Below are 27,414 nucleotides of genomic sequence, written 5' to 3'. Positions count from 1 at the left end.
GGCAAGGTTTTTCTTTTTTTTTAAAAAAAAAAAGGACGACAGGTTGGAAAATAATACAAAAAAGAAAAAAAAGGTGTTGGCCAATGAGTAAAATTATGAATCATGTCAACCGAACTTGACTCTTCTTCCGACTCCCATTAATATATCAGTCGTTCGTACGTGAAGAATTATTTTTCACTCTATATTATGAATGTTCACAGGTCAGATGGTACAGCAATATTTCGAATTACTGAAAATCAGAAAATAAGCCATTTTTAAAACCTTTTCTCTTCTTTGCACGTAGTGAATTTTCACAAAAAGAAGTGTTAAACTTCGAAGAAGGAAATTCAGACATTTTTAACAATGATCGTACAAGGGAGGAAATTATTCAGTGATTTTGGTTTCACTATTATCTAAGTGAAAATGAAATGAAATCTTACAGTTTAACGTCCTACGATAATATTCGATGATTAAGGCAAGTGAATGATGATTAAAGAATTGGTGGAATGAGGTTGTGGGAGGAAACGGGAGTACCCCGAGAAAACCCACGAACACGATGTTGTCCTCCACAAGCTTACTTGACCGGCGCCGGAGATCGAACCAAGGACCTCACGTACCAGAGGCAAGAGCTCTCCCAGTGAGCTCCGATTATTTTCTAAGATTTAGCTAAGGTATTTTAGAATATACAGGATATAAGATATACAGGTATCTTAGGGTATCTTAGGATAGGTTGATTCGTTAAGTTTATTAACTAACTAACTAACTCTATGGCTTATGGTGTGGTGGACAAACACCATGTGCGTGGGTTTTCTCGGGGTTCTCCCGTTTCCTCCCACTTTCTTCACTCCACCATTTCATTCATTACTCATCATCACCGTCTCCTTTAGCCTAACCGGCATAACCGTGGGACGTAAAACTCAAAGATTTCATTTCCTTTCTATGGCTTATGGAACCCGGAGGTTCAATGCCACGATCACAAAAGCTCTCCACTGACTTCTATCCTTAGCCAACTGGATCCAGTTTCTACTCTGTATTCTTATCTCTACGAGATCCATCTTAATATTGTCCTCCCATCTGCACCTAGGTCTTCCTAATGGCCGATTTCCGATTGGTCTTCCAGTCAAGACTTTGAAAGCGTTCCTACTTTCTTTCATCCTGGCTACATGACCTAAGCCTCCTAGTTTGATGACCCAAACAATGTTTGGTAAACCGTATAAATTATGTAGTTCGTCGTTATGAAGTTTCCTCCAGTCGCTAAGTTTATTGTGTAAAACAAATTCTTTTTTGGAATAATTAATTTATTAATTCTATCTTACTTCTATTCTACAAAGATCTTAAATTTACTTCGCCATTGTGTTTGGAAATACAGTACAAATTTAATTCTTATAGTAGCTCCCTGGCTACCTTCCGTGCTGGTCTAGTTGCTAGCGGGAGTACCTTTAATGTACGTAGTTTCAGGTTAAATCCGGATTTAAACACCAGCCGTGGCTAGGAGTTCACGCTGATAGTAAGTTCCATCTTGCATAACCTCGGATTTAAAAAAGGACGAAAAATGTGAAAACTACAAAATTACGTTCCAACTTCAATAATCTGGGTCCCATCCTGTATAACCCCGGATTTGATAAAAGAATTGAAAAGAAACTAAATAAAAAATACTTTCCTACTTCCAATAATCTAGATCCTCTCCTGTATAATCTTGAGTTTGAAAAAATGACACAAAATATAAAAACAAAAAAAAATCCTACTTCTAATAATCTTATTATTGATGCAAGTGCAGAAACTTCAAATGGTACGTAAGAAGTGGCATTATTATAAGCCTAGAGATTATTAATCAAATGTTCGTCTTTCTTGGAAATAGTTCTATTCTTCATATCCAGTAATTACCAGACGGTTTAATTATTCGACATTTTAAAAAAATGGGATTCTACTTATATGTTCTTTAACACTTCTTTTACGTAACACACAAACTATAATATTCTCGTTAAATGTTCCAATGCGAGAATGTTCCAATGATATTCAAAACCTGTCAGTGAATACAAAGTGATAGTCAGAGACTATCCAGTGATGAAGCAAGAATTGGAACAATCAGTGTACAACGGAATCAAATTTAATTTTTGAAGACATTTTAGTCATATTTCACCTTTAAAATCTCTATCTAAAACTTCTTTAAGAGCTTAAAACATCAGACCCTGATAGAAATCTTATAATGTTAATTTACCATGTACTTACGAGCGCCGTACAAACTTCACGTTATTTTCCAAACTTCGATAATGGAACTTGATTCCTTTGTGCTCTGAACGATCCAATTAATGCCGTCTCTAACAACGTCAGATTTGGTTAACATGAAATTAATTTTTTTCTGTACACATACATTCCACAAACATCTTAGAAACTCATGTTTTGTCGGCTTGAGTGTTCTCATTACCTTAAGATGAGTAATGTTAATAAAAAGTACAAAACAATTCATTACATCTGGATAAAATACTCTGTTGGATTCTAAACTTAAGCTGCGGTTAGAAAAACATAAACTTGCACACAGATCAAATAACAACATACAGAAAATTGTAATTAAGAGATAGCGAAACGAAACATTGTAATTATCGCAAAGAATGAGCTGAATCTTCATTTTGTACAGAGTAGTTTGCTCTCCGATGTTCGATATACTCCTATTACTTGTAATGGACTTTTCCTTCTTTGTTCTTGTTTCTCTTCATGTAGCTTGTTTCTTGTTTTTGATTTATCTCTCCCTCATCTCTAACACACGGTAACGCCCACACATGGAAACATATTACGTGAAAGCTGATTTAGTCTCTTCGCCATTAAGAAACATTGAAAAACAGAAGTTCTCAAAGGATTATTATTTTCCTTGAAATGAGGATTTTAGGGATACTTTTTCCTAACTTTTCTTATTCTCTAAAACCGTCCATAAAACCAACTTAAATTATCTCTAGTTCTTTTTAAAGGTTTCTCCTATCACTTTCACTCTTCCTGTATTTGTTTATCTACATATACATGCTTCTTTTTTTTTTCTTGATTTCGCTTTATATTTTCCTATAAAAAGAATTTGTTTGGGCTCTTCTCCCATTCTCGTTTGGTTAAAAAAATAGGAAAGAGAATGAAAAGTTTTTCCAGTGAAAGAGAGGAAGAGAAGAAAGACGCGTGATCAGTTACGTATTTGTAAGGATTCAATTGAAAACCATCCCGTTGGTTCAGAAACGTCTCATGGAATAAATTAGGCTGCTGGCTGATTTCATCCTGGGATTCTATTTCTCTCGCTTATTCTCCTACTTTTTTGCTTTTCTTACAATCACGCTTCTGATGACAAGCAAATAACACTACAGCTGCTACTGCTATTACTACTACTACTACTACTGTTGTTGTTACTACTACTATTATCACTACAAACTTCAATTTTGAATTTTCTACAATTCCCCATCCCATTTGTTTTTCCTTTCGCTTTTTGGTCTCTTAGCAGAACTTTGTTCCATCTCCCAAGTCGGCTGTGTTTTGTTGTTGTTTTCAATTTGTATTTATCTTGACAAATCTCATGTTTCATTTCTGTTTATGTTTTCTTCTGCAACATTTTTATTTTCTTGTTTTTTTTTTTTTTTCACTGTCACTTACCAATGCTAAAATGTCTTGCTACATGCATCATTGATGAATAAACTTTAACATTTCAGCTTCATTACAACATCAAAATAATAAACAATACTAGTTATCTTTTCTTATATATATACAGTATATATAGTATAAGATCACCTTATGTGCTGTGATTGCCTTTAGAAAGAAAGTACTAATAACATTGTAGACAGTCAGTGGCGTATTTGGGATTTTGTTTCGGGGGCTATGCCTAATACAGAGAAACAGGGGAGGCAATTGTCCACCTTAGTTTGAGAATTAAATATATTATAATGTATGGATACATTGAAGTTTTAATGGCTAGAGTTGAAGACTGGTGAAACTTACGTGATACGATACAAAAATTTAGCAGTGAATCTAACCTTTTATTCTATTCAAGGTAGCATCCTCTTGGCCTACCTAATTTCCCGCGCTACTTCCCCCCCCTCTAGATTTTCTTTAATTCAAGCATTTACTTTTCTTTATAACTAAATGATGTAAATACTTCTTTGCTATAATAACTAAAGTTCCGTTATGTTGAATCTGTGCAAGTTGATGTGGAACACCAGTTTTGCTTATTAGCTCCTTTAGTTTTGGTGCTACTGACGATGGCCGACTTGAATCACAACTAACAACAATTGAAAGTATGATAGGAGAAACGAAAGAAAGTAACAACTAAGAAAAAGAAACAAAAAATAAAATGGACGAAAGAATGAAAAAAGAACGCAGTTTTTACATGGAATGAAATTTGATAAATACATATTATTTCTGAACAAAGAGCATAAGAAAGCGAAAATTCAATGAAATTCTTAGAAATTATACGAAGGATTATTATTGTACGTGGAATGCGAAAGACTAACAAATTTATTTGTGGGGTTGATCCCGATAATTCCCCTTAAATACGCCATTGTAGACAGTACTGAAGTTTTTAAGATATTTCTCTTAACAAATACAATATTGTGAATAATGATTTAGGAAAGAGGTTTAAATATATATAAATAATTACCATATGACATATTATCCCTTAGAGTACGAATCACATTAACTAGAATGAGACTTTGTTTTTAATGTTAAACTTATTGACTTTTTATAACAGATATAATAGGTAGATTAATTTGAGAATACGAGTAACTAATTATTATTACTGATAATATTAACTAATTATTCAAACTCCGTTAAGCCACCAAAAGACAAATACCGTGCTCGTGAATTTTCTCAGGGTTCTTCCGTTTCATCTCACTTTCTTCAGTCTACTATTACTAATCATCTCAATATCACCGTCTCTCTTAACTTCAATTCATAATTGTACAGTATGATGTGAAACTTTAAAAAAATAAAAAAATAGACACATAGTCCCTCCACATTATTATAAAAACCAACAGCAAATGTACGTACGTCGCAACTAATATAGTGACTAATACTACTCCTCTAATTACTTTCTGCGAAAGGTGCTGCCGTGCTCAGTGGTACAGCGTTGACCTCCAATGCATAGGATTCCTGGTTCGATTCCAGCTTGTGCCAAGTGGGCTTTTGTGACTAACAAACACCTGTGCGGGTCTCGGGAATCTCCCGCTTCTACTTTCTTCATTCTACCGTTTTATTCATTCTCGTCATCACCGTCTCTTTTAGCTTACCCGGTATAAACGTGGGACATAAAACTGAAAGATTTTATTTTCATTTCCTTTTGTTGTATTTTTTTCAAAACTACTACAAAACAGGTCAACTCTTATGAAGCTTATATTCCTCGAATAGTAAGTATATAGTGAATGAACAAAACACGTATGCTCTCGACTTTCTACTTTATACCGTCAAATGCAGTAGTGGTTCTGTGATGGTATGTCTCAATTTCGTGGAATTCCTTGGATATATTGTTGTTCTCAAAGAACTTACTACTGTCAGTGAATATATGAACAATTTAAGTAACTAGGTACATTCTATTGCACAGTTTTGTTCAAAAATCAAACCAGTCACCCACCTCTACTTGGAAAGCCATGCACTTTTATCTACAGCTGGAATTAAATCAAACATCTCTTAGGATATTAACATCTTTATTTACAGGTAAAATTTCCTACGTACCTTTGCCAGAACATCGGCTTCTAAAGAAAAGTGGGAAGTCAGGACTTTCTGAACAAGTCTGTACATACCTGTATGTTGTTTGCTAATGACGACACAGTCTTTCAAAATGCCAATGCCAGCATTCTTATGTTCTTTTATAGCCAGACAAGAATGGTTCGACCACTGGCTCAGTTAGAATTGTACAAGTAGCTAAAAATTTCGTAACAAATCATCACAATGTCCAATACAGAAGGCTAAAACTAGAAATTAAGGAGTTTGATGCAATAAGGGCGTAAATCTGAAACAAGCAGCTGGAGAAAAACGATGTCGAAAATTTAAATGGTGTGTTTTTCTTACATAAAACAGTGTAAGATGGAGCATTTTATTCCGATATTGGATAGAAATGTTACCAGAAGGTTAAACAACCATGGCAAAAGCCACAAATGCGTTTGAAGCAAAAAGAGTGTAAACTCGCTTACGCCCTTATTGCATCAAACTCACCAATTTTTTATTCTCAATAAGATGTTGTAAGTATATTTCACATCTTAGATATTAGATCATTATCAAACTATTCTTTACGGAGTGTTCTCATTTCACATAATAATGCACAATTAAAATTTGAGACATCTCACAATAATTAGAGATAATACTGAATAAACCATCGTCTGTACTTTTTTACACTCAATTAAACACAATCACTTTTTAGTTCAAAGTCCAGTAAACATCTATTGTATCAGTGTGTCGAATAACAAAACTGAAGGAACAAAGGATTCTTTTGTTACAATAAAAAAAGCTTGCCAACTCTTTTCTTTCTTTGAGGCTCCAGTTTCGAACTCAACGCGGAAACAAAGAGCTAAACAGATCATTCGATTAATTATATTGCAGCATTATCCTGATTCTTTTCTTTTCTTACACAACAGACTAATTAACTAAAGAACGAAAGAGTAATAATAGTAGAAAACTTGCTAAGCTCTGTAACTTATAGTCTAATACTATACCACTTAGCACTAATAGAAATTCCACTATTTTGTTTAATGCTAAGAACTTACATTGGTCTATCAAAGGTCTTTGATACTTTTCCAAGTTTTAAAAGGCAAAATCAAAGGCAAATCTAATTTATTTCCAGTGCTTAATAGTTACTTAAAGAAGTTTATTTACACTTTCCATAGTTTTGAAAGATAAACTCAAAAGTATAATAATACTCTAGTTTACTTCAAGTATTTACATGCTTACGTAAAGCAGCTTATTTAAAGACAGGTAAAAAGTGTGTAATGATGCTATAATAACATATACAGACGAATATTTCTTATTTTTTTTAACACAATAGACAAATTAACTTAAGAACCAAAAAAGAACACGTTAAACCTTTTCATCTGCTACACCACCTAGCACTAATAGAAACGTCAGTATTTTTTAATGCTAAGTATTTAGGTTGATATATCAAAAGCCTTTGACACGTTTCCTAGTTTATAAAAAGACATACTCAAAAGTAAAATAATATCCTAATTTACTTCAAGTATTCACATGCATCTTATTCAAAGAAAGATAGAAAATGACTAATGGTGCTATAACAACATATAATAGACGAATTTCACGAGTTTAGGTGAAATAAGATAATAATAAAAAAAACAGGGAATTCAAGATAATTGTGTGTCAGAACGTTCGTAAATAATAGTTCCATTTTGTAATCTTGCGTCTACAAAAAAAAAAAAAATACAAAGCTTGAAGAAAGATATATGAGTACATTGAGGCTTGTGAGAGAAGGTCGACCTTTGACAAGACAAAGTCAAAAAGGGAGGAGAAAAAGGGAAGAAAGAAAGAGAAAAATACACTAATAAAGAAAAAGCATTAAATTTTCATGCTAGGGTTTGTGACGGGTGAGGATAATATATCGATAACTGGAGACACAATACATGTATACTCGAAAGGGAAGGAACAGGAAAGCGAAACAGATAGAAGAGTAGAAATACCTGTTAATTTAACGAAATGAATATAAAGTTGTATTGATATTTATGGCACATAGAAACAGCCAAAGGTGAGAAACACACACATACACACACACACACACACACACACACACATATATATATATATATATATATATATATTGTCCCCTCTTCATAGTCGTTCGTCATTGGCAAAAACAGACGAAAAAGAAATAAAATAAAACAGAATAGGAGTTTCGATACAATCTTCGTCTAAGTTTTAGATATGTGAAAAGAAAAAGAAGAGGAGTTAAACATATCTTCACAATTTCAAGCTTCTAAAAGTTTGACATATTCCACGTTTCTGGTCTTCTCTTTTTCATTTTGGAATTAAAGAAAGCTGAATATATAACCAGGTTCACACTTTCGTAATCCTGGTAGTCTTGTATCTTTTTCTACGTAGACATAGACAGTCAAGGGTACATATCAATACATATCTTCCCCTCTGTATCTTCCTCCAGACGTTTCCGTTTTGATGATAAATTTTACAGATCTTTTTTCGTCTATACGAAAACCGATCCACTTTCTGCTTTATCGTACGTCTCTGTAAGACTCCAGCATTAACGATTTACTAGAATTCTTTCAAATAAAGAATTGTTTCTGATGGATAAAAGGAGTAAGGTTTATAACTTTGTGATCCAAGTGCTTCCACTTCACATATACTCTCTCTTCTTTCAGTTTCGCAAGGAAAGTAAAACTTAATTTTACTGCTTTTTCTCTAGGTAAAACTTTTGAAGTCCTTCTTCTTTCTTTCTTTCTTTCTTTTCTTCTTACTTTGTGATAAGCTTAACTTGTCTTACGTTTAATTTAAGCTCTCAATAAAGCTCCTGAAAATGTGTGGAAAGCTCAGAAACCTGTTTCTTTTCTGTAAGTCAATGTTCTTAGTCGATTATAGGTGTAAGTCAATTTCTGTTGCGATAAACAGCCGTTTCATTTCTACATTATAAGAATGAATGAAAATTCGTAGCTTCCTTCTGAGTAATTTTTTGAATAGAGAACAAATTACGGTTGTCATACGACAAACTTTTAAAAACAGGACATCTTTATATTTCACAAAATATATACTACATTTTTAAAGCTCAAGTATTTTAAAGCTCAAAACTAACTCGGATTATTTTTAGGGCATGAAAAGAGGACGTTTTCCCATTTTAGTTAAAAAAAGCTCAGATTTTGTTAGGGCTAAAAAAGAGATTTCCCGATTTTTCTTTAAAAAAACAACTTGGATTACTTTTAGGGCCCCAGAAAAGAAAATTCTCCAATTTTCCTAAAAATAAACTCCGACTATTTTTAAAGCCCAGAAAAAGGACATTTTCCCATTTTTGTACTCAAGAAAGAGGACATGTCCGTGCAAAAGAGGACGTCTGATAATTCTCGGTTCTAGTAATATTGGGGGCCCTTTCAAACCACAAGGTTTAAAAAGCCACAAAATGGATCGTCTACAGATCTTTCCGTACATCTTTGAGTGGCAATCTTAACCTTTAAACCAATTTGTTATGTAGCTTATGATTAGCATAACTAATGTTTTGAATGAAGATTATTCAAATTGAATTGTCATACCAGAATATAGAAACAAAAAAAAATATTGGGTATTTGGGTATTAGCACATCAACCAATGTTTAGCAGTGTGGTTTTGTTGTGAAATGAATTTCTACTGTGGCATCAAACCACCGTTACTTTGGCTTTGTTTCTTTCGAGTGACAGTAGCAATCATATCACAATTATTTTGGCTTTGTTTCTTCCGAGCGACAGTAGCAATCATACCACCGTTACTTTGGATTTGTTTCTTCCAAGCAACAATAGCAATCATACCAACGTTACTTTATTTCTTTCAAGTGACAGTAGCAATCGTACCATCGTTAATTTGACTTCGTTTCTTTCGAGTGACAGTAGCAATCGTACCGCCTTTACTTTTGCTTTTTTCCTTTCGAGTGACAGTATCAATCGTATCACCGTTACTTCGGGTTTGTTTCTTTTGAGTGACAGTATCACTCATACCACCGTTACTTAGCCTTTGTTTCTTCCGAGCGACAGTAGCAACCTTACCACTAATACTTTGGCTTTGTTTCTTTTGAGTGACAGTAGCAATCGTACCACCGTTAATTTGGCTTTGTTCCTTACGAGCTACAGTAGTAAAGAACAGGTCTTTCTGATCGTGTAAAAATAAAGTCGAATTCGAGCTATCACGAATTTATAGTTTTTATGGTCCTTACATCCCAAATGTTTTATATCTATATATTCGTCTATTGTTTTCATCTGTCCGTTCATTCAGGTAGGTGTGCACCTACACAAGCTTCAGGATCATACCATTCAAGGTATCTGGGCGAAATTCTAAAAGGTTTTCAGAAGACATTCCAGTTTTAACCTTTTAAAATACATTACTTCTGATTCCAAAATTAGAGTAGTTGACTAGAAAATGGAAGTAAAAATTGTAATTTTATCGAAAATAACTGTCAACAATTAGGTTACATTCCTTAAATCAATATAAAATTAATTGTCTTATCATATTGTATAAACTCATTTCTCTGAAAGAAATGCTAAAGGAATAGTTTAATCATTTGGTAAGTTTTTTTCAGACAAATTATTCAAATAGCCCGGGACAGTTTGTTCATTTAATTAGTAAATATTCTATTAATAAAAACCCAACATAAGTAATATTTTCTGTAAAAGTTCACAACGAATAGTTTATTGTTGGGAATAAGTTTTATTTCAAAGAATTTTCTTAAAATCTGCTGAGACGATTTGTTCGTACTTCATATCTCATTAATAATCCTAAAATATAACATAAATTGTTCCTCTTGAAATAATTTGCAAGGGGTAGTTTACTATTGAGGACGGGTTTTAGTAAATGATTCTCTTAAAAATTAAGATGATTTTCCCCATTATTTTATAAATGAAAGTTTCAATAATTACTGAATTATTTAATTTGAGAAAATGGAAGCAAGAAATTTCAATATAGTCAGCCAGTACCTGTTATTTCTCGTAGTAGATGTATTTTGATGAAGAAAGGGTTTCTAAGTAATGACTTCCGCTTTCAAACATATGTAGGAACTTTCGTACAGTAAGGAACACTTCTGGATGGTACACCCAGATAGAAATTTACGGCAAAAGTGTACCATCCAGAAGTGTCCCTTACTGTACAATATTATGGTATTCCCACAGCTAAAGATGTATATGTATATGTATCAGGGTATTTTGTGTGACCATTAGATGGGCAGAGTAAACTTAACGTGCGTGGTGGACAAAGAAATGTAAAGAATATTAATGACAAAAAATGCCCACTTTTACTCCTAACTTAGTTAAAAATAACAATTTTGCCTTTAAACTCTTAGTTCGAACAACGACTTATTTGTTTTCTTACTTGGAAAAGACTTTTACTAATTTAGAGTACTTCTTTATATCAATGTTTGTGACACTTTTCAGTGAAGAAAACACTCTATTTCTTAACAGTATACGATTGGGTTGTTGCAAATTTAAGGCACGATTTCGGCTACCTTCACTTTGATGCATGATATGCAACAAAACATGTCGTCCGTATGCTTTGCAAATATAACTTGAAAGCTTATGTTCTACTCCTGGTTGTATAAAACTGTGCTTGTCAAAAACAACTTTAGTCAAATACAGAAACTGAATTTTACTTTTTGTCCTCATTGACATGAGATAAGAAAAAGATCGAAGTTCTGCGAAAGGTTTAATTTGTACTTTTGCTTCTGAAACCTCTCCGAAACCTACTTACTCTCAAAGAATATACTCCACCAATCTCGAATCCTTTTAGTAAACGCCTTCATTGGTCACATGATCCTTAATACAACAATTCTTTTTCTTATTTCTTTTTTTCCCGCTTGTTGACATTTCTCTGTGTAAAATGGCACAATTATGCTGTATCTGGGAATTTGTTCAATAAATAAATAAATAAATCGGTCCCCTTTAACAGCCTCTCAATATCTATGCTATGCCACAAAAAATCACCGTGCTGCCTGCCATCATATTTTCATCTAACAGTATGCTAGTTTGTGTCCAATTTTTTGCTAGTCTGTGTAGTTCATTTGTTTTGTTTCACATCCTATACCCAATATACGGTATATTCTGTAGATTAAAATAAGACTGAAATTCCATCAAGAACTGAAACTGTTTCACCTGTAACTAAAGATTATCGCGTCTATCATTTTTCCTCTCAAGAATCCATTATACGATTCAAACGTTATCTTCCTTTCCCACATTCTTCCCTTCGAATTGGAAGATGCATGCTCAATCCTTTAATGACAACACGTGATGTGGATTTCATAACAAACTATAGATTCAGGTTTTTCCATGAACTTAATGCTGAAAAGGACAATTAACTTTAGAATAAATAAGCTAACATTTTTTTGTTATTAGTAGTAATAATTGTCTGTTTATATTCTCTTTCTGCAATTACTCTTCTCATGTGTTGGTCGTCTTTAACCTTTTCTTTAAGACAAAGAAATAGAGGAAGCGCGCTAGGAGTGCGCGAAGTGTCCTTCAAACTTAAGAGGGTAGATATGACATGCGATATCCTAATTCACGTGCTGTGGCGTGCAAAAGGCAACGGAACGAAGAAAAAGCTGAGAAAATACTAAAAGAATATCGTATTTTTTTCTTTTCAAAGAAACTAAATGGGTAAATTAGCAAGCAGTGACTATTTTGAAATTATTCAAGATATATAATATACTTTGTTATACCCATACGTATAAAATTTACACTTCTATACTAATGTATATTGTAAAACGTCTTTGTAGGTAGAGCTAGGTTAATAAAATTAAGGTTCGGAATCGATTCCCAATACCTTTTTATTTTATATTTCTTTTATAATAGCAGTATTTACAGAAAATACTATAAAAGTGCTTTCTTTTAATTTGTTGGGTAAAATTTAGGTAGTTTTTAATCGTAAGATCGTGGATAGGATTTCTACAGAGTCTCGAAGCAGTCTAAGCAGAGTGGCGTAGGAAACCCTAATGCCCCGAAGCAAGCAATGAGGGAGTCAGAAGTCATAGAGCCCTAAAACAAGCTATGCAACTGTGGTAGGAATCTCAACAGAGCCTAAAAGCAGGCTAAGCCAGGAGGAAAATAGTTAAAAGTCCCGAAGTGAACTATGGACTTTGGGAGTAGGTTACTCCTAATGCTCCAAGGCAAACAGTAGGAAAGACACCAGAGAACTGGTACTGGTCCGCTGGTTGCCATTCAATTTATAGGCGTTTAGAGCGGCAGTGGTGCTGCTCTGTTCTGTAGTTATGTGCTTCGTAAGAGATGCCAGTGGTCCGTCGTCTTCTGCTCGTAGCAATTCCACGTGGTGTGTAGTAAATCCATGTAGTGATGTTTACAAACACGAGTACGTGGCGTTGGATACAGAGGCACACGGTACATTACAATATATTAGGTCAAATGAGAATACACATAATTTAAGAACGTCTTTAAGCACCAACACATCTTAACGACCTATATCACGGGAATTTATCTGAGGTTTTACTAAATCTATGGACTTCCCTAAGTATCAGTAAGTAATGTACTGTTAGCAATTTGAAGACAGTCGGACATAAACGTATGTAATAGTGTAGGGATCATAGTCTATGTATATACTCTCTGAACGAATCTAGCTTATTGCACAACTAACTTATTTTGAGGGTATACTATGGCTGTGAGAGGCCGGGTGCTTCACAGAACAACAGAATTAGCGGTGATGGGAGTCACTATGTGTCAACGTTGTTGTTGATGATAGGAGACAGAACGTTTCTACAGCAAAGAGTGAGCTCGCGACGCACCTGAGTGCTGCTGCACAGAGAGGCTGCCCTAACTGACAGAGTGGTCATAACAACCGTGGATTCCCATATTAACGAAGAAACACCAAACAAGATTGTCGTATATATGTGTATAGACTCGCAATTCTCTTGTACAGTTACCCCTAAGACTTGCTTATGGCAAGAAGCTCTTAAAATAAAGTAGGACAGACGAAATGAATAAATTGAAATACATATTTGTACAGTAGTTGTGACAAATACAAAATAACGAAGAAATTAACAGTAAATTAATTATTGATACTATTGTTATTATGTGGGGCCGAATATATTATCGTCATGAATGGTACGCAACGATTAAATGAGTGATTTAAAAGAAAATTCAAGTTTCACAAAAATGCACAAGCTAACTTTAGATAGGTATTTCGTTCATTATAGGTACCTACAGCCACTCAGAGAAACAAGGAGGACATTCTTATAAATTACTAGAATCTCTTAATTTTTTCACCCAGTGTCGCAAAGTGGAGGCTTTTGGTACGTGTCCGGTTTCCAAATCCCCCATTCAATTAAAGAAGTTGTACTAATTTTGTAAGACTAACTGTGTGTGAGAATGAAAAATATAATATAACGCAGAACTACTGAATACGCACTCTTCACAGGAATATATTGCAGAATATATTTGGTAGCAGAATAGTTGGATTTCTTCATGTGAAGAATAGGGATATTTTGGTCTGGTTAGCTACCAGAAGTTTTATTTTGCGCTCTCTATTAGAACACTCTATAACCGACAGCCAGACATATAAATAAATTAGAAAGATGTTTTGTATTTTAATCATCAATATGTTTGTGACATATTCAGGAAATAAACGACAGTCGATTTCTCCTTTTTTTCTCTCGCTCTGAAGATCAATCCCTGATTAATATTGGAATCAGGAAGCATTGTCTGCTACCTTTTATGTTTCACTTCCTTGTTTATATGTATGGCGGGTGATTAGGACAAAAGAAGGATAGACTATATTGATTTGGATAACATCAAAATTGACAGGAAAGTACATCGTTACGGGGCCTATCAAGGGACTCTTACAATGTCCTGTCCTGACCAAGAGAAAGCACTCTAAAGGTCCACACGAGTTATCTACTAGGAGTGATTTGGGAAGCCACGTCGAGCTCAATACTAATCAGATCATAAAGCTCTTCAGGCATAGTCTCTAGCGTTAAAGAACGTCAACAACACATATAAAATAATTATCTATTAAATCACCCAGATACTGCTTTGGGCTTTAAGAGGCCTCATCAATGCGAAATTAAAATATCGCTAATTTTACAGTAATTATGTGGTATCTTCAAATAGATAAAAAATAATAATCGAAAAGTGGAACAAAATCTCCCTATACAATATTATTTTACGTGAGATACCGTTATCACGACTTATTTATCTGCTTTCGATTTTCTGCCATTTCGAAAATGGGCATTTATTTTCGCGTTTCTAAATAACTGCAAACGGAAAGCTACTAGGTGACTCGTGATAATGGTACCTCATGCAAAATAAAATTGTCTAGGGAGGTCTTGTTCCACTTTTCGATTATCTTTCACCTATTTGAAGATATCACATAATTACTGTAAAATTAGTGGTATTTTAATTTCGCAGTGATAGGGACTCTTAATTCCTCATCCTCCTCTTTTTTCCTTTTCCATTTTTCGCCTATCAATTCTGTCATGTATTTTGAAGTGTTAAGTTTCATATTCATGATAGACACTAGACCCTATACGTTTCATCTAGCTTTAAGTCTTCACATTCCGAGAATGTTAAGTCCTGCCCCCCAAACATGTTTTTGAACAATGATATATATGCTATAAACCCAGCAGTCGTGTAAAATGTATGGAAGCTCATAGGAATTCTCGTAGCAAATAGATCTTTAGGCAGATTACGAAGACAGAAAGAATAGAATACAGAGAACATAAAGCAGAGCCTTCGAATTGTGGATCATACAACAATTTAGAATGTATTACAGTAGTATAATATAAAATGCGTTGCAGGCCTTTTGTACTGCGGTTTGTGTTTTATAAGCAATATATTAATAATAATAATAATAATAATAATAATAATAATAATAATAATAATAATAATAATAATAATATCAGAATACAGCTATAGTGGCACAGCTGATATGGTTGAACCGGCCAGCTGGGAGTGTAAGGTTCAATCTCCAGTGCAGGGAAGGTTTTCTCGTTCCACTGTGATTCTAAAGTTCACCGAATGGTCTTTATAATGGGTACCTGGGACGACTTGGAGAAGTAAAAACGACCGAAATGTACTACTGACATCACCTGTATGACTGTCGAAGTCACGATAGTGTGGAACTTCTGCTTCTACGCACAGTCGGCCTGTTTCGAGGGGGGGGACCTTTAACCTTTACTACTTAATTTACCAATCAGTTAGATATTCTAATTATTTTAGTACCATTTATCTCAAGGCAAATGAATGTAAAATAGAGATTAACAAACAACTCTTCTCAATTTAAAACGAGATTGTCAGTAATTTCAAATTAATCATTTCAATTGTTTGTGAAAGAGTTCGTTCTTCCCTAAAAACAAACAGAAGACTGCCGATCAAAGAATGGACCACCCCATTTGTACACATGCGCTAAACGTAAAGACGACAGGAAGAAGAAAAAGCATCAGGAAAGAAGAGAGAAAGAGAGAGAGAGAGAGAGAAGGGACGGAAATGGGACAACAAAAATTGATTTCAAGTAAATTAACTTTCTTTTTAGACATAAATGCGCGCGCAAGCAAGTAAAAATAAACAGGCAAAGCATTCACCTATCTACTGTATGTATGTACGATAGAGGTAAAATGTGCGTGTACTAATCAGCTTTGTCGAAAAGAACCAAACAACTTTGTATTATTCAGTAATAGAAACTGCTTAGTCTATCACGCGAGTTTCGTTGTGATACTGTTTTTTTTTTTTATTGTTTTGCTTCACTTTTTAAAACTTTTTCTTTATACAGTTCGATGTCTACTTTCCAACTTCCCCTTTTTCTTTAAGTTAGCAAATTATAGTGTGCGCGATATCAATTGTGTGTGTGTGTGTGTGTGTGTATGCTCCGTTCTTTACAAATGTGGGGTAACGGAAGAAAACTGTCCTTATTCAAGGTCGAGAAAATGCGATTACATCACAGTGTTGCCAATGTAACGAGGAGATTACTATGTATAAGCCCTTTTAAGATTTTTTTTTTCAACTAAGAAAAATAAACGATAATATCAAAACATGTGAGTTTGATTTCACAGTGTGAAACACTCGGGTCTTCAAAATATGCGAATTCGACACTAAATTATTAGATTTATAACTTCTGTTTGTAATACAGAGATAAGATAAGAAATATAACCTGTTTTTCAAACACTGAATCCATACCAGAAACTATTTTCGTTATTTCTTACAGTTATTATCATATAGGAATAAATACTGAAACCGGACTCTGTATTAGTTTTTACCATTCCTGGTTTCAGTCAAGGGTGTTATAAATAACGGATCTGCCCTTACAACATAATCTTGAAGCCATAGGTCACAGTTTTGCCACCCGTACTCTGCCCACTCCGTCCAATAAGATCGCAATGTTTTGAGACAACAATCATGGTGGAAAGGAAAGCAGCCAATCAGACGATGGCGGAAACGAGCATAGCCAATCAGACGTGCCGATGCTCTGTTGTTTTTTGGCTTCATTGATTTAATAGGATGAGGATACATACGGGCAGATCCTCTATTTTATAACATCCTTAGTTTCAGTATAAAATAACAGCTGACAGGAAATGTTTTCTTCTCATCCTGAACCAACATAAAAAGCGTTTGTCGCCTCCTTTACTATTGCTAAGAGAATCAATGTTAAACTGGAAGTGGTAATAAATTTCTATCAAAAGAGGAACAAAGTTGGAGATCGGTCTAGGGTTCAAACCGGCAATCATAAACTTCCATCACTTCCGGATTGAATACAGAGATCAAAGCTCACTTGAAACTAATTCCTCGGACACTGAATCCACACCAAGAAACCATATCTGGCTATCAATTATCGCTTCTTTTCTACGAAGATGCACATTGAAAGAGGAATTTTAATGGATTTCTACCACTTACGGCTTTAGTAGAAGTATAAGAATAAAATCTGCTCTTGAATCGCGGAATCGATTCGAAAAGAAAGAAAAGGTTCCTTGCTCTGTATTACCGTTTTTGTTCTACATAGATCAAAACTGAAACCAGAAATAGTTTATCTATATTACTTCTGGTCTAATTGGGGATAAATGAAGAAGATTGAACTTATTCCTGAGATGTTGAATCCATTCCAAAAATACACTACTCGCCATCTCTTAGGATTTTTACTCTGACACAGATAAGCGAGCATAGCCATTTTACAGAATTTTCTATATTTAAGTAAAACATATTTCGAAAGTCTAAAATGTCATCATTAGAACCTATTACTTATAAGTGATAGAAACCTGTTGGTAATGTAATCAGTAAGACTTCTACTGTTCCTCCTAATTCTCAGAGAAAGAGATTATAAACGTTTTAGAGATTAGTCTTTTAGAATTTGTCCTAGCTTCAATAATCGGTGGACCAATGAAAACGATCAGGGACTCTATTACAATTTCTACTAATTATTTATATTTGCTATCTATTTAACTAACTAAAATGTACTTTTTTTCTTTTAGAAATTAGTGTTTTCTAAGAAATAAGAGTTGATATTTAAGCTTATTATTAATGCGTTGAGATTTTGTATATTTACGTTGCATTTACTTTTAAAATAATAACTGAATGATATATCTTTAGCTGCGACGGTCGGATTTTCGGTGCGAAAGCACTGAAACTTTAAACGTATTGTGATGGTTCGAACAACATCTTAATCTGTAAGTGGACGCCTCGTGTAGCATCGCTGTTCAAAGAGAATGTTAAATTTAAATGAAAAGCAAACAAATAAGCCACATAATAGTTATTATTGATAATGCTAAATTCTTTCAATTAATCCATTTTCTTCCACTGCATATTCTCGTGTTTCTTTGTATCTATGGAATAATTACGTTCTTTGGTGGATAACTTCTTAAATGATAAAGAGTAAGCAAGTAAGATACAATAAGAAGAGTATTCCTTATTACATATCTGAGGAATGCCAATAGAAATGATAGATGAATAGTAGTGGACATTTAGGAAAGAGTTTATCAGTGCTGAATACCTCCTTTTTATTTTATTATTTTTACTTCTTACAACTTTATATTTTAATATTTTTTCTATTTCAATGTCTTGTCAATTACAAAAAGTAATATAATGATAATTATTTACATTTACTTAGTGTGAAACGAGGAATGATTATTTGTATCCGGTATTTCTTTGATCTATATAACATCTGTTCCATGTAACACGATATTTACCACGCATTCCTTAACCAAAAGAAGTTTGCTTAAAATTCGCAACACTGTCCCAGAAAGTTTTGTCCTTTAAAGTAACGATACGAAACTTGCTTGCAACTGGTATTTCTTAGGCCTCAATGATTTTTCCATGTAGCAGAATGTTTAGCATGCATACCTTCAAGAAAGTCTCTTCAGAATTAACGACATTGTTCTGGAAAGCTTTATTCTCTAAAATAACGGAACCAAACTTGTTTGCATCCAGTATTCCTTAAGCCTTTAACACCTATCCCCATGTAGCAGAATGTTCAGTATTCTGCTACACGGGGATAGGTGTTAAAGGCCTAAGAAGTACTGGATGCAAACAAGTTTGGTTCTGCCTGAATACTTTAACCAAATACGTTCCTTTTGAATTAGCAACACTGTTCCGAAAAGTTTTGTTCTTTAAAGTAACGGAACTAAACTTCGTTATGTATGCAGTGTAGCAAAAAAATATTATTATCATTATTATTACTGTTGGAACCAATAAACTTACACAATCTAAACATTCTCTTTATTGTTCTTATCATTTTGTGTCGTGTTCTTTTCCTGCCTTCTTTTTCTCATGCGAGGAGGAAACAAATTGTCACACGAATCTAATTCATGTACATTTATGATTGACATCGTAAATATCAAGGAAAAGACTTAAGTCTTCTTTTCGTTTTGTAAATTTTAAGTTTTGTGGGTGTGCGGAAAAGAGAAACAAACTGTTTGTACTAAGAGGTCAATAACCCAATGACCCTGAGAAGCAATATCAAACATCATTTTAAAAAAATAAAAACACTTTTCTTGTTTTCTATATTTTATCGTCCTATCATGTCAGTGTGTGTCTACCAGAATAAATAAAAATGTTATTTCGGTTCAAAGATATTGATGAATTTTAGTTGAACTGTTTTGTACTAGCATCTATAATTGAATATAAATGGGGCTTATTACTAAACCTATATTAGTTGTTAGGTTGGCAATAAAGTTACTAATGAATTTCAGCCACATATGCATGAATAATGTTCATAATGAGTATATATGAAATTAAAAAGAGAAATATCTACAAGGATAAAAAGGAAGAATGCATATTGGAATTTAAGCTGCTAAATTAATTTGAGAAAGGTAAGAATGTGTCAAGTAATTGTTTGGGAAGAAGGAAAATGTATTTTTTCATTTAAACAAAGAACTAAGAAAAATACTAATTTATTATAAATATTATACTATATCAGCGTTTCCCAACCGGTGTGCCGCGGCACAGTGGTGTGCCGCGAATGGGTCGCTGGTGTGCCGCGAGGAAATCGAAACAAAATTATTAATTCTATAGCAATCAAATTGCAAGACATTCAAGAAATTGCAAGAGAAAAAGGTATATTTGTATTTCACATTACTACTATGAATTTAAAATTTAAAGTTTCATACTGTGCTACTTTTCTGTAGGATATTTTTAATTTTCTGTAGTACATTTTTCTGTACATTTCTAATTTTGGAAAAGAGTATTATCATTGTTATGACCATTATTGCTTCTTTATTGTTGCAGAGTATTTCGTAAATTGAAATTTTAAAATATTATTCAATTCTTCCGGCAAAGTAAACATGCATACGAATTACCTACATTTGTGTTTTAAAAGTAAAAGAGATTTGTTTGTTCGTTCGTTATTTAGTGATCCTCCTCCTTAATGAAATGTTGGATACAGTTTTCAAAAAAGAAAGTGCATTTTTAATAACTTGAGCCCTATATCTGATTGCAGTTGTTTTCTATTTTAAAATTAAAATGAAAAATAAACATAATGATTTACCACGGGGAAAAAATAGTGATCGAGCTTTCTTCTCTGTGAGAAGTATGTCAGTAATCAAAAAAAAAAAAAATACTACAGTATTTTATATTTTCAAATAATAATAATAATATGTGTGCCGCGAGAATTCAAGTTACCCTGAAGTGTGCCGCAAGTTGAAAAAGGTTGGGAAACGCTGTACTATATGCACAGAACAAAGACATTCGTATTGTAAGGGAGTTACATACTTGATAATATGGTTCATAGATACTGTATATCTCAATGTGAATATTGAGAAGAATAGAGAGAAAAACGAAATGAAGAGCACAGAACTGTTAGGAAATGTGAGTGATAGAAGATTAATATCGAAGACAAATTCAGAATACTTTCTTTTTAAAATTAAATACACATAATTATCACTTTGGCTATTTATGATACAGGCGTATGTACCTAGGTATACATAAGTTTGACGTTGGATTAAGGGCCACAGTACTACTTTCTGGAATCAACTCTGAGTCTCTACACAGTAAGCAACAAATCTAACCAACAAGGAGTTCGTAAAGAAGTAAACAAATAATTTGTACCTGTTTTGACTAGTATTGAATTCTTATGGATGTGGTAGTAGAAATTACGGTATCCTCATCCGTAGTCTAGTATGTCAAATGCGTACCTTTGGTTCAAGAGTTTCCACACGTTCGATTCTGTGTAAGAGAGCATTAAATGCAGTACAGTCATTCAGACTCCACTTTAAGCTGAAGTCTTTATTCTATATATCAACACTATTGACAAAAAAAGTCACTACGAACCAGTCAACAAATCAAGGAATTACAGTGAAAATAAAATAAGAGCAGGAGGGATGAAAATACTTACAATTATTGAGGGATGTTAAAAGCGATAAATCTTACATTAGAGCTTCTGATTGGCTATATTGTTACTCTTGAGTACGGATGGTCTCCAGTTCGATTCTCGGTAGGATATTCACGTGGTTTAGATTTCTCGTTAAGTTATAGTCCACTCTTCGATATTCTACTTGTTGTTTTCCAAAACACAAAGCCAAGCACGTTGGCACGAAGAATTTAGTGAAAGACTACAACACATGAAAATTTCTCATTTTCAGAGGTGACATGCTAGCAACACTTGTTACAATAGTATTTATGATAAAACACGGAGATAAGTTATCACAATCTTTCAGGCATGAGCAGTTGCATACGAAGTTCCGAATATTCTTCCACTTTAATATATTTAATATATTTCCACTTTAATATAAAATTAGACCTGTGTCCTACATGTGCTAAACTATTGGTTCCTACTAGGTCACTAAAGTCATTGAGTGCTGGTGTCAGAGTATTTTTGTTTTTTACTTTCAAGAACTTTGACCCACTGTAAATATTTGTCCTCCTTGTCGGTTTCTGGATCCTTCAAGGACAAAGTCAGTTGCTACATTATAAATTGATTGATATAATTGTGTTTTATTAATAATAGAAAAAGAAATGTTCCATATCCAACAAAATAAGCATACACACATACTTACATATACATATACTCCGATATACTACATGGTCTCATTTATAATTTTCAACAATACGACTTCTTACGACGCACATATATTCACTAAAAAATTAATCACCTTGTTTACAAGAAGTTACGGTTTTCATAAGAAATAAGTATATAAATGTTATTCCTGAACTTGTAAACATAGCTGAAGCTACTACGCAAATAGGAAACTGTTTACGTTTATTCAAGCTATACAAAAGGTAAGGTCATTTTAGTATATATAGCTTAACAAACTTATGTAGGCTCAGGCTTTTATTATTATATTACAGAACCGGAGAAAACCAATTGTAAAGCGGAAAAATAGTCTGTCTATCCCTTGTGTGTTCAAGAAACCTATTGTGTGTTTTTTTCATGTATTTTTTTTTCTCGTGTGTGTTTGATCCTTCTTTACATTTTGCTCCATCCTTCAGATTTTCGAATTGAACTCCTTATAAGTTATTCCAGGAACATAAAAACCTTTTTCGTTTCTTTCTTTCTTTCTCGCTTGCTTGCTTTTTCAATAAAAGCTGCTGTCCTAGATCTGTTCTCTCTCTCTCTCTTTTCCTTTTTTCCCATTTATTTTTTCTCGTATTTCTCGGTTTCAGAGAAATTATAGAGTTTTTGAGTCCTTGGGAATTTGAGAAAATCGAGGAAAGATGAGAAAGTAGAAATATTCTGAAAAAAAAGAAAGAAGGAGGAAAACACTAAAGAAAAAGCAAATTAAAAATTTTCTGTCAAACTTTCCATCCTTTCCAACAAGATTCTGTTTTCTGGTGATAAATTCTTTCTTAGGCAAGATTGAAATTTAATATATATATTACACTAATTACTATGTCGCTTTAACGGTTAAGTTAGTGCCTTCTTGTAAGAAAAAAAAAAAGATGAATAGGAAGATGCAAATTTGCACATTTTGAACTCGATTCGTGATCTGCAGAAGAGGCTTATATTTACCTTATTTTGTGCTTGGGCGTTTGCTATAAGTACATACACCTCTTTCTAAAAGAATTTTACACTTAATTTGATACATTTTGTCCTTTCTGACAGTTGCTTTCCTCTGTTTTTCCTTCTTGCACGTGGTCATAACAACCAGGCAAGAAGAATTGTTTCTGTGGCAACAGCACGTTCAGCCAATTATAGTGGCTCATTTCTCTCGCTCCGCAATGGTAAACTTTCTACCCTTTCCGCACGTTGCCAATTTGAATATAAACGAATGCACATTCTTTTAGTCGAATGTCAACTTGAGTAGTGGACCTGCTGGTTGTTCAGAGCATTCTTTTTAGTTTTCTTTTGTGTCATTTAATTTTATAAAACTGAGATTTTTTTGCAGTGAATAATTTCATGTTTCAACACCCTACACAAAAGCTGGCAACACAGCATTGAGTACCACGTGCGGGCAGCGAGCTGTCAGAAAGGACAAATAGCATCAATTGCAGTGTAGCTAATTAGAAAATGATAATACAACTTGTTCCTGTCAGCTACATTGCAGAAGAAGTTTTTCAGTGAGATGTATCACTTTTTAAACATCAATATTGTTGGATTGAATAACAATGTATTAACATAATCAAATGTAAATAAAAGGTGATAACATGATAAGATAATTATAAATACAAGATGTGCTGAAGGTTTCGTCTTTTTCTGGAGTCCATTTTGTCATGTTGTTAAATACATGCTTTAATACATCTACATCAGCGTTTCTCAAACTTTTCCATTCATGGAATCCTTCGCGTCCGAAATAAAATGGTGGAACTCATGAAAATAGTATTAAAGTACTCGGTAATTTATAATAGTAATGTCAATCTTTCAACGATAATACTAAGTGACTCATCCAAATTTTAACCCACTTCTAGATGAGTTAGAGATTTCCGTCTTTATATTTGCTTCCTTGATATTGGTTTGTGCATCGAAAAAAGTTCAAAAAGTTGAAATTTTCCACTCGAAAAAGAGACAAGGCCCTTCCAGAAGATTTTTAGTTTTTTTCGAATTTCAAAACCTTTTTTTGTTACGGTTCGAAAGAAGTATTAGAAAGGAGCTTTGGTCATTTTCATTCTTTTTTTCAAAAATTCATATTTTTTAATTATTCCAATTCAAACTTCCAAAAACAAATTCCGAAGGACCCAAAATTCAAACGAACTTTTAAATGACATAGATAGAGACTTCCGAATTTTTTATTTGCTTCCTCGAGGTCAGTTTATATGGAACCCATAGAAACACACTTTGAGAAACGCTGGTCTACATTAATGGTGTTCGTTTATTCTGTAATGTTTGACAGGAGATCCTGGATAGTATGTGGTCTCTTTCTGTAGACTCGTCTCTGGAGTTAGCTCTACAGATATTAATCCACTGCTTGGTGAGCTTAAAGTGGTCAAGTGAAAGAAACTAGAGTTCAACGCCAGGGATATAAAAAAAAATAGTGATGAAAGTGGATTCCAGTGTCATATGCAAAGGCTTACCATCGAAACTAAAAAGAGTTTTCCGGTTTTTAACATAAAAGTAGCATCAGCTTGTCCTCCGGACATACAAAAATCTGTTTCGTTTCATAAAAAGTATTTCGTAAAAGACCTTGGAAACACGGGAATGTATATATGTAGTGACATATTCATGTGGGGAACAATATATTGGAAAAACAAAATGGGAATACAATTTAAGAGTAAAAAAATATGTGAGGGACATTAAATACTCTGATCAAAAACCGGTATCATCTCTAACTAAATATTTAAGTGAGTCTAACTAGTAGTAGAATTGAAATTAAAGCATAAATTCAGTAACTTAACGAACACTTTAGCTGTTGAAACCATGTTTATTATGAAAGATAAACCTAACCTAAACCATGATGCTGGTAGCATTTCTAAGGAACTTGCTCCGATCATTAAAAAAAATATGTTACAAATTCTGTAAAGCAAAGGCGTCAGAGTTACAATAATAAATTTAAAAATGTGCTTTGAATTGAAATCCGAATTTAAATTTAAAAGTATTCAGTGATATATTAAGATATATAATATTCAGTAATTATGGATTAGTAATTGTGATTTTGTGTTGATAGGTCGGAAAAGATCTCTATGATGAGCTCGAAACGTACCAAATTATTAAACAATTGTTTTGAGGACGAAATTGGGTTTCTTCTTAAATTATCATAGATCCAAATGTTCAACTTGAAGATAGAAAGAAGAGCAGAGAAAAAGGATATATATCCAGGGTGGCCCAAAAGTAGATATACAATCCAGCTGATCAGCTCATTGCATTTTATATCATTTCTTATTGTTATCCATCAGGTAGACTTAGTTTCTTTATTGTTTGTTCTTAATGTGTTTTTACTAACATCTTAAGCTCGGAAGAGCCGATGCAAATAAACTCATAAACTAGATGTTATACTTGATCATACAGGGTGTATAATTACTTTTGGGCCAACCTGTAATATTAAAAGAAACATGAAGTAAGAATCTTCATAGGAGTTACTTCACCACTTAGTTTGAATGAAATTTTCAGCTTAAGTCCCACAATTATGATCTTTTGGCTAAAGGAGATAATGATTAAAGCAAAGTAAATAATAATGGAAAAACTGGTGGAATGAGAAAGTTGAGGGAAACAAGAATAGCCTTAGAAGACCAATGAACATGATGTTATCAATTATAAACTTAGTTGGCCGGAGATTCAGCTTAATATAAGTTTCTGTTTTGTCTTATATTACTTGTAAGGTCTTGAGTATGGAACATGGATGAGTCGAAAACAATCTAAGTATGAAATAATGAATGTTGCAAAATATCGAAATATTAAATTCTGAACATGAAAGAAGAACGCTTAAATACCAAGCATAGAAATGATGAGTTTCTCTCATAAACATATGAATTTATGTTATCTGTGTATGTGCCACTGCCACAGTCTATATTTTTATGAATGTGAAAACCAAAGTTTACATTATTGCAAAAAGAAAAGGAAAAAGGAAAAAAGAAAGAAAAAAGAAACATCTTACTATATCTACCGTGATGTATCAATTTGTAAGTTTAAACGAAACTTTAATCATTTTACGCTGTATATCTCACCCACACGACATCATACTAAGGTGAATATAATTTATAATGAGAACAAAATAATTAATGTACGCACCATCTCAGTAACGACTCCAATCACAGAAGTTAGGGAAAGATGTCTTCTTGGACACATAAAAGATGGATAAAAGAAATGAGCTAATTTTAAAATTATAAAAGAGCCAGCAACGTCAAACTTTCCGCAGATACTTTCTGTAAAGTTTGCCGTCATCCTTGAAGGCATTTCAGGAATATCTCTGTCACCACGGAAACCGCTGGGTGTCGTGGAGAAAGCAACAAGCACACAAAATGTGGTATGTATACCAGGCGCGTAATTAATTAAATGAGAAATCTGTGAAGGATCTTTCTGGTTTGGTTTTGTTTGGTCTTCTCTCTGCTTCGGCTCGGAAAAACTAACGATCAAAGTTCTGCTCAAGATGAGATGAGGAACGTCCTCTTTGACTCATTGTAAACAAATGTATTTGAAACATTTTGAGTCAAGAATTAAGATGTTTCCGTGGTGTAATCAAACGGATATTTTCATCTTATTTCCGGCTTATGTTTGCTCAAATAATATGTTCAAATATAGATATGGAAGACACAAATTCTTTGAATTATTCCTTAATGAAATATTTCAGAGAAAAGTTATGGCATACGTGTTGGTGGAAGATATAATGGATTGACAAACAGTAGTGGGTGTTTATAACAAACTATAAACATGCTATCTTTGCTGTAGGATTGTCTGGGATTGGTTTCATAAAGGAATTTATTCATGTGTAACTCCTTCATAATAAATTACGGCCTAAGCAATTCAGGGGTATAGAAGCAAAACCTGCTAAATGCATTTTGTTTAAAATTTTGTCAGTAAACGAAAAAAAATTGACGCAGAATTGTTATGTTTCAGAACTATTGAACATTTTTTTTTAAAGTTGTAGACTTCACTCATCTGCATTAAGTACTGACCACTAAACAAACAAATTGCTCAATTCTATACCCCTGAATTGTAGAATCTGTAAGTTCTATAAAACGGATGCTATGTCTATAACAATGAATATTATCATATCGTCACTGACAGGTCACTTGCTTCAAACTGAGAAACATACATGCATCATGGTTCTTAGCTAAACTCTTTGTCCTGAGGTTGGCCGCGCTGGCTCAGTGGTAGAGCGTTCATCTCTGGTGCTTGGGGTTGCTGGTTCGATCCGAACTTGCAGAAAATGAGCTTTCTGGTGGACAAACACTGTGTGCTTGGGTTTTCTCGGGATTCTCCCGTTTCCTCCCACTTTCTTCA

At 33.6% G+C, this 27,414-nt stretch overlaps 1 protein-coding gene across 1 annotated transcript in view; it reads right to left on the bottom strand.

Annotated features, from left to right (window-relative positions):
* side-VI (sidestep VI transmembrane protein) overlaps positions 1-11,422 on the bottom strand; it is a 740,122-nt gene extending 728,700 nt beyond the window's left edge. Inside the window, exons 1-2 of the mRNA XM_081732407.1 lie at positions 11,371-11,422; positions 9,489-9,758 (exon numbers count right to left, since the gene is read on the bottom strand). Of these exons, the coding sequence (XP_081588533.1) occupies positions 9,489-9,758; positions 11,371-11,422 (322 nt within the window). The remainder of the gene's footprint in view (positions 1-9,488; positions 9,759-11,370) is intronic.
* Between the last annotated feature and the right edge of the window lie 15,992 nt (positions 11,423-27,414).

The sequence above is a fragment of the Thermobia domestica genome, chromosome 11 (assembly GCF_964235325.1).
Source record: "Thermobia domestica chromosome 11, izTheDome1.hap1.1, whole genome shotgun sequence".
NCBI classification, from domain to species: Eukaryota; Metazoa; Arthropoda; class Insecta; order Zygentoma; family Lepismatidae; genus Thermobia; species Thermobia domestica.
This window is presented reverse-complemented; position numbering and strand designations above follow the sequence as displayed.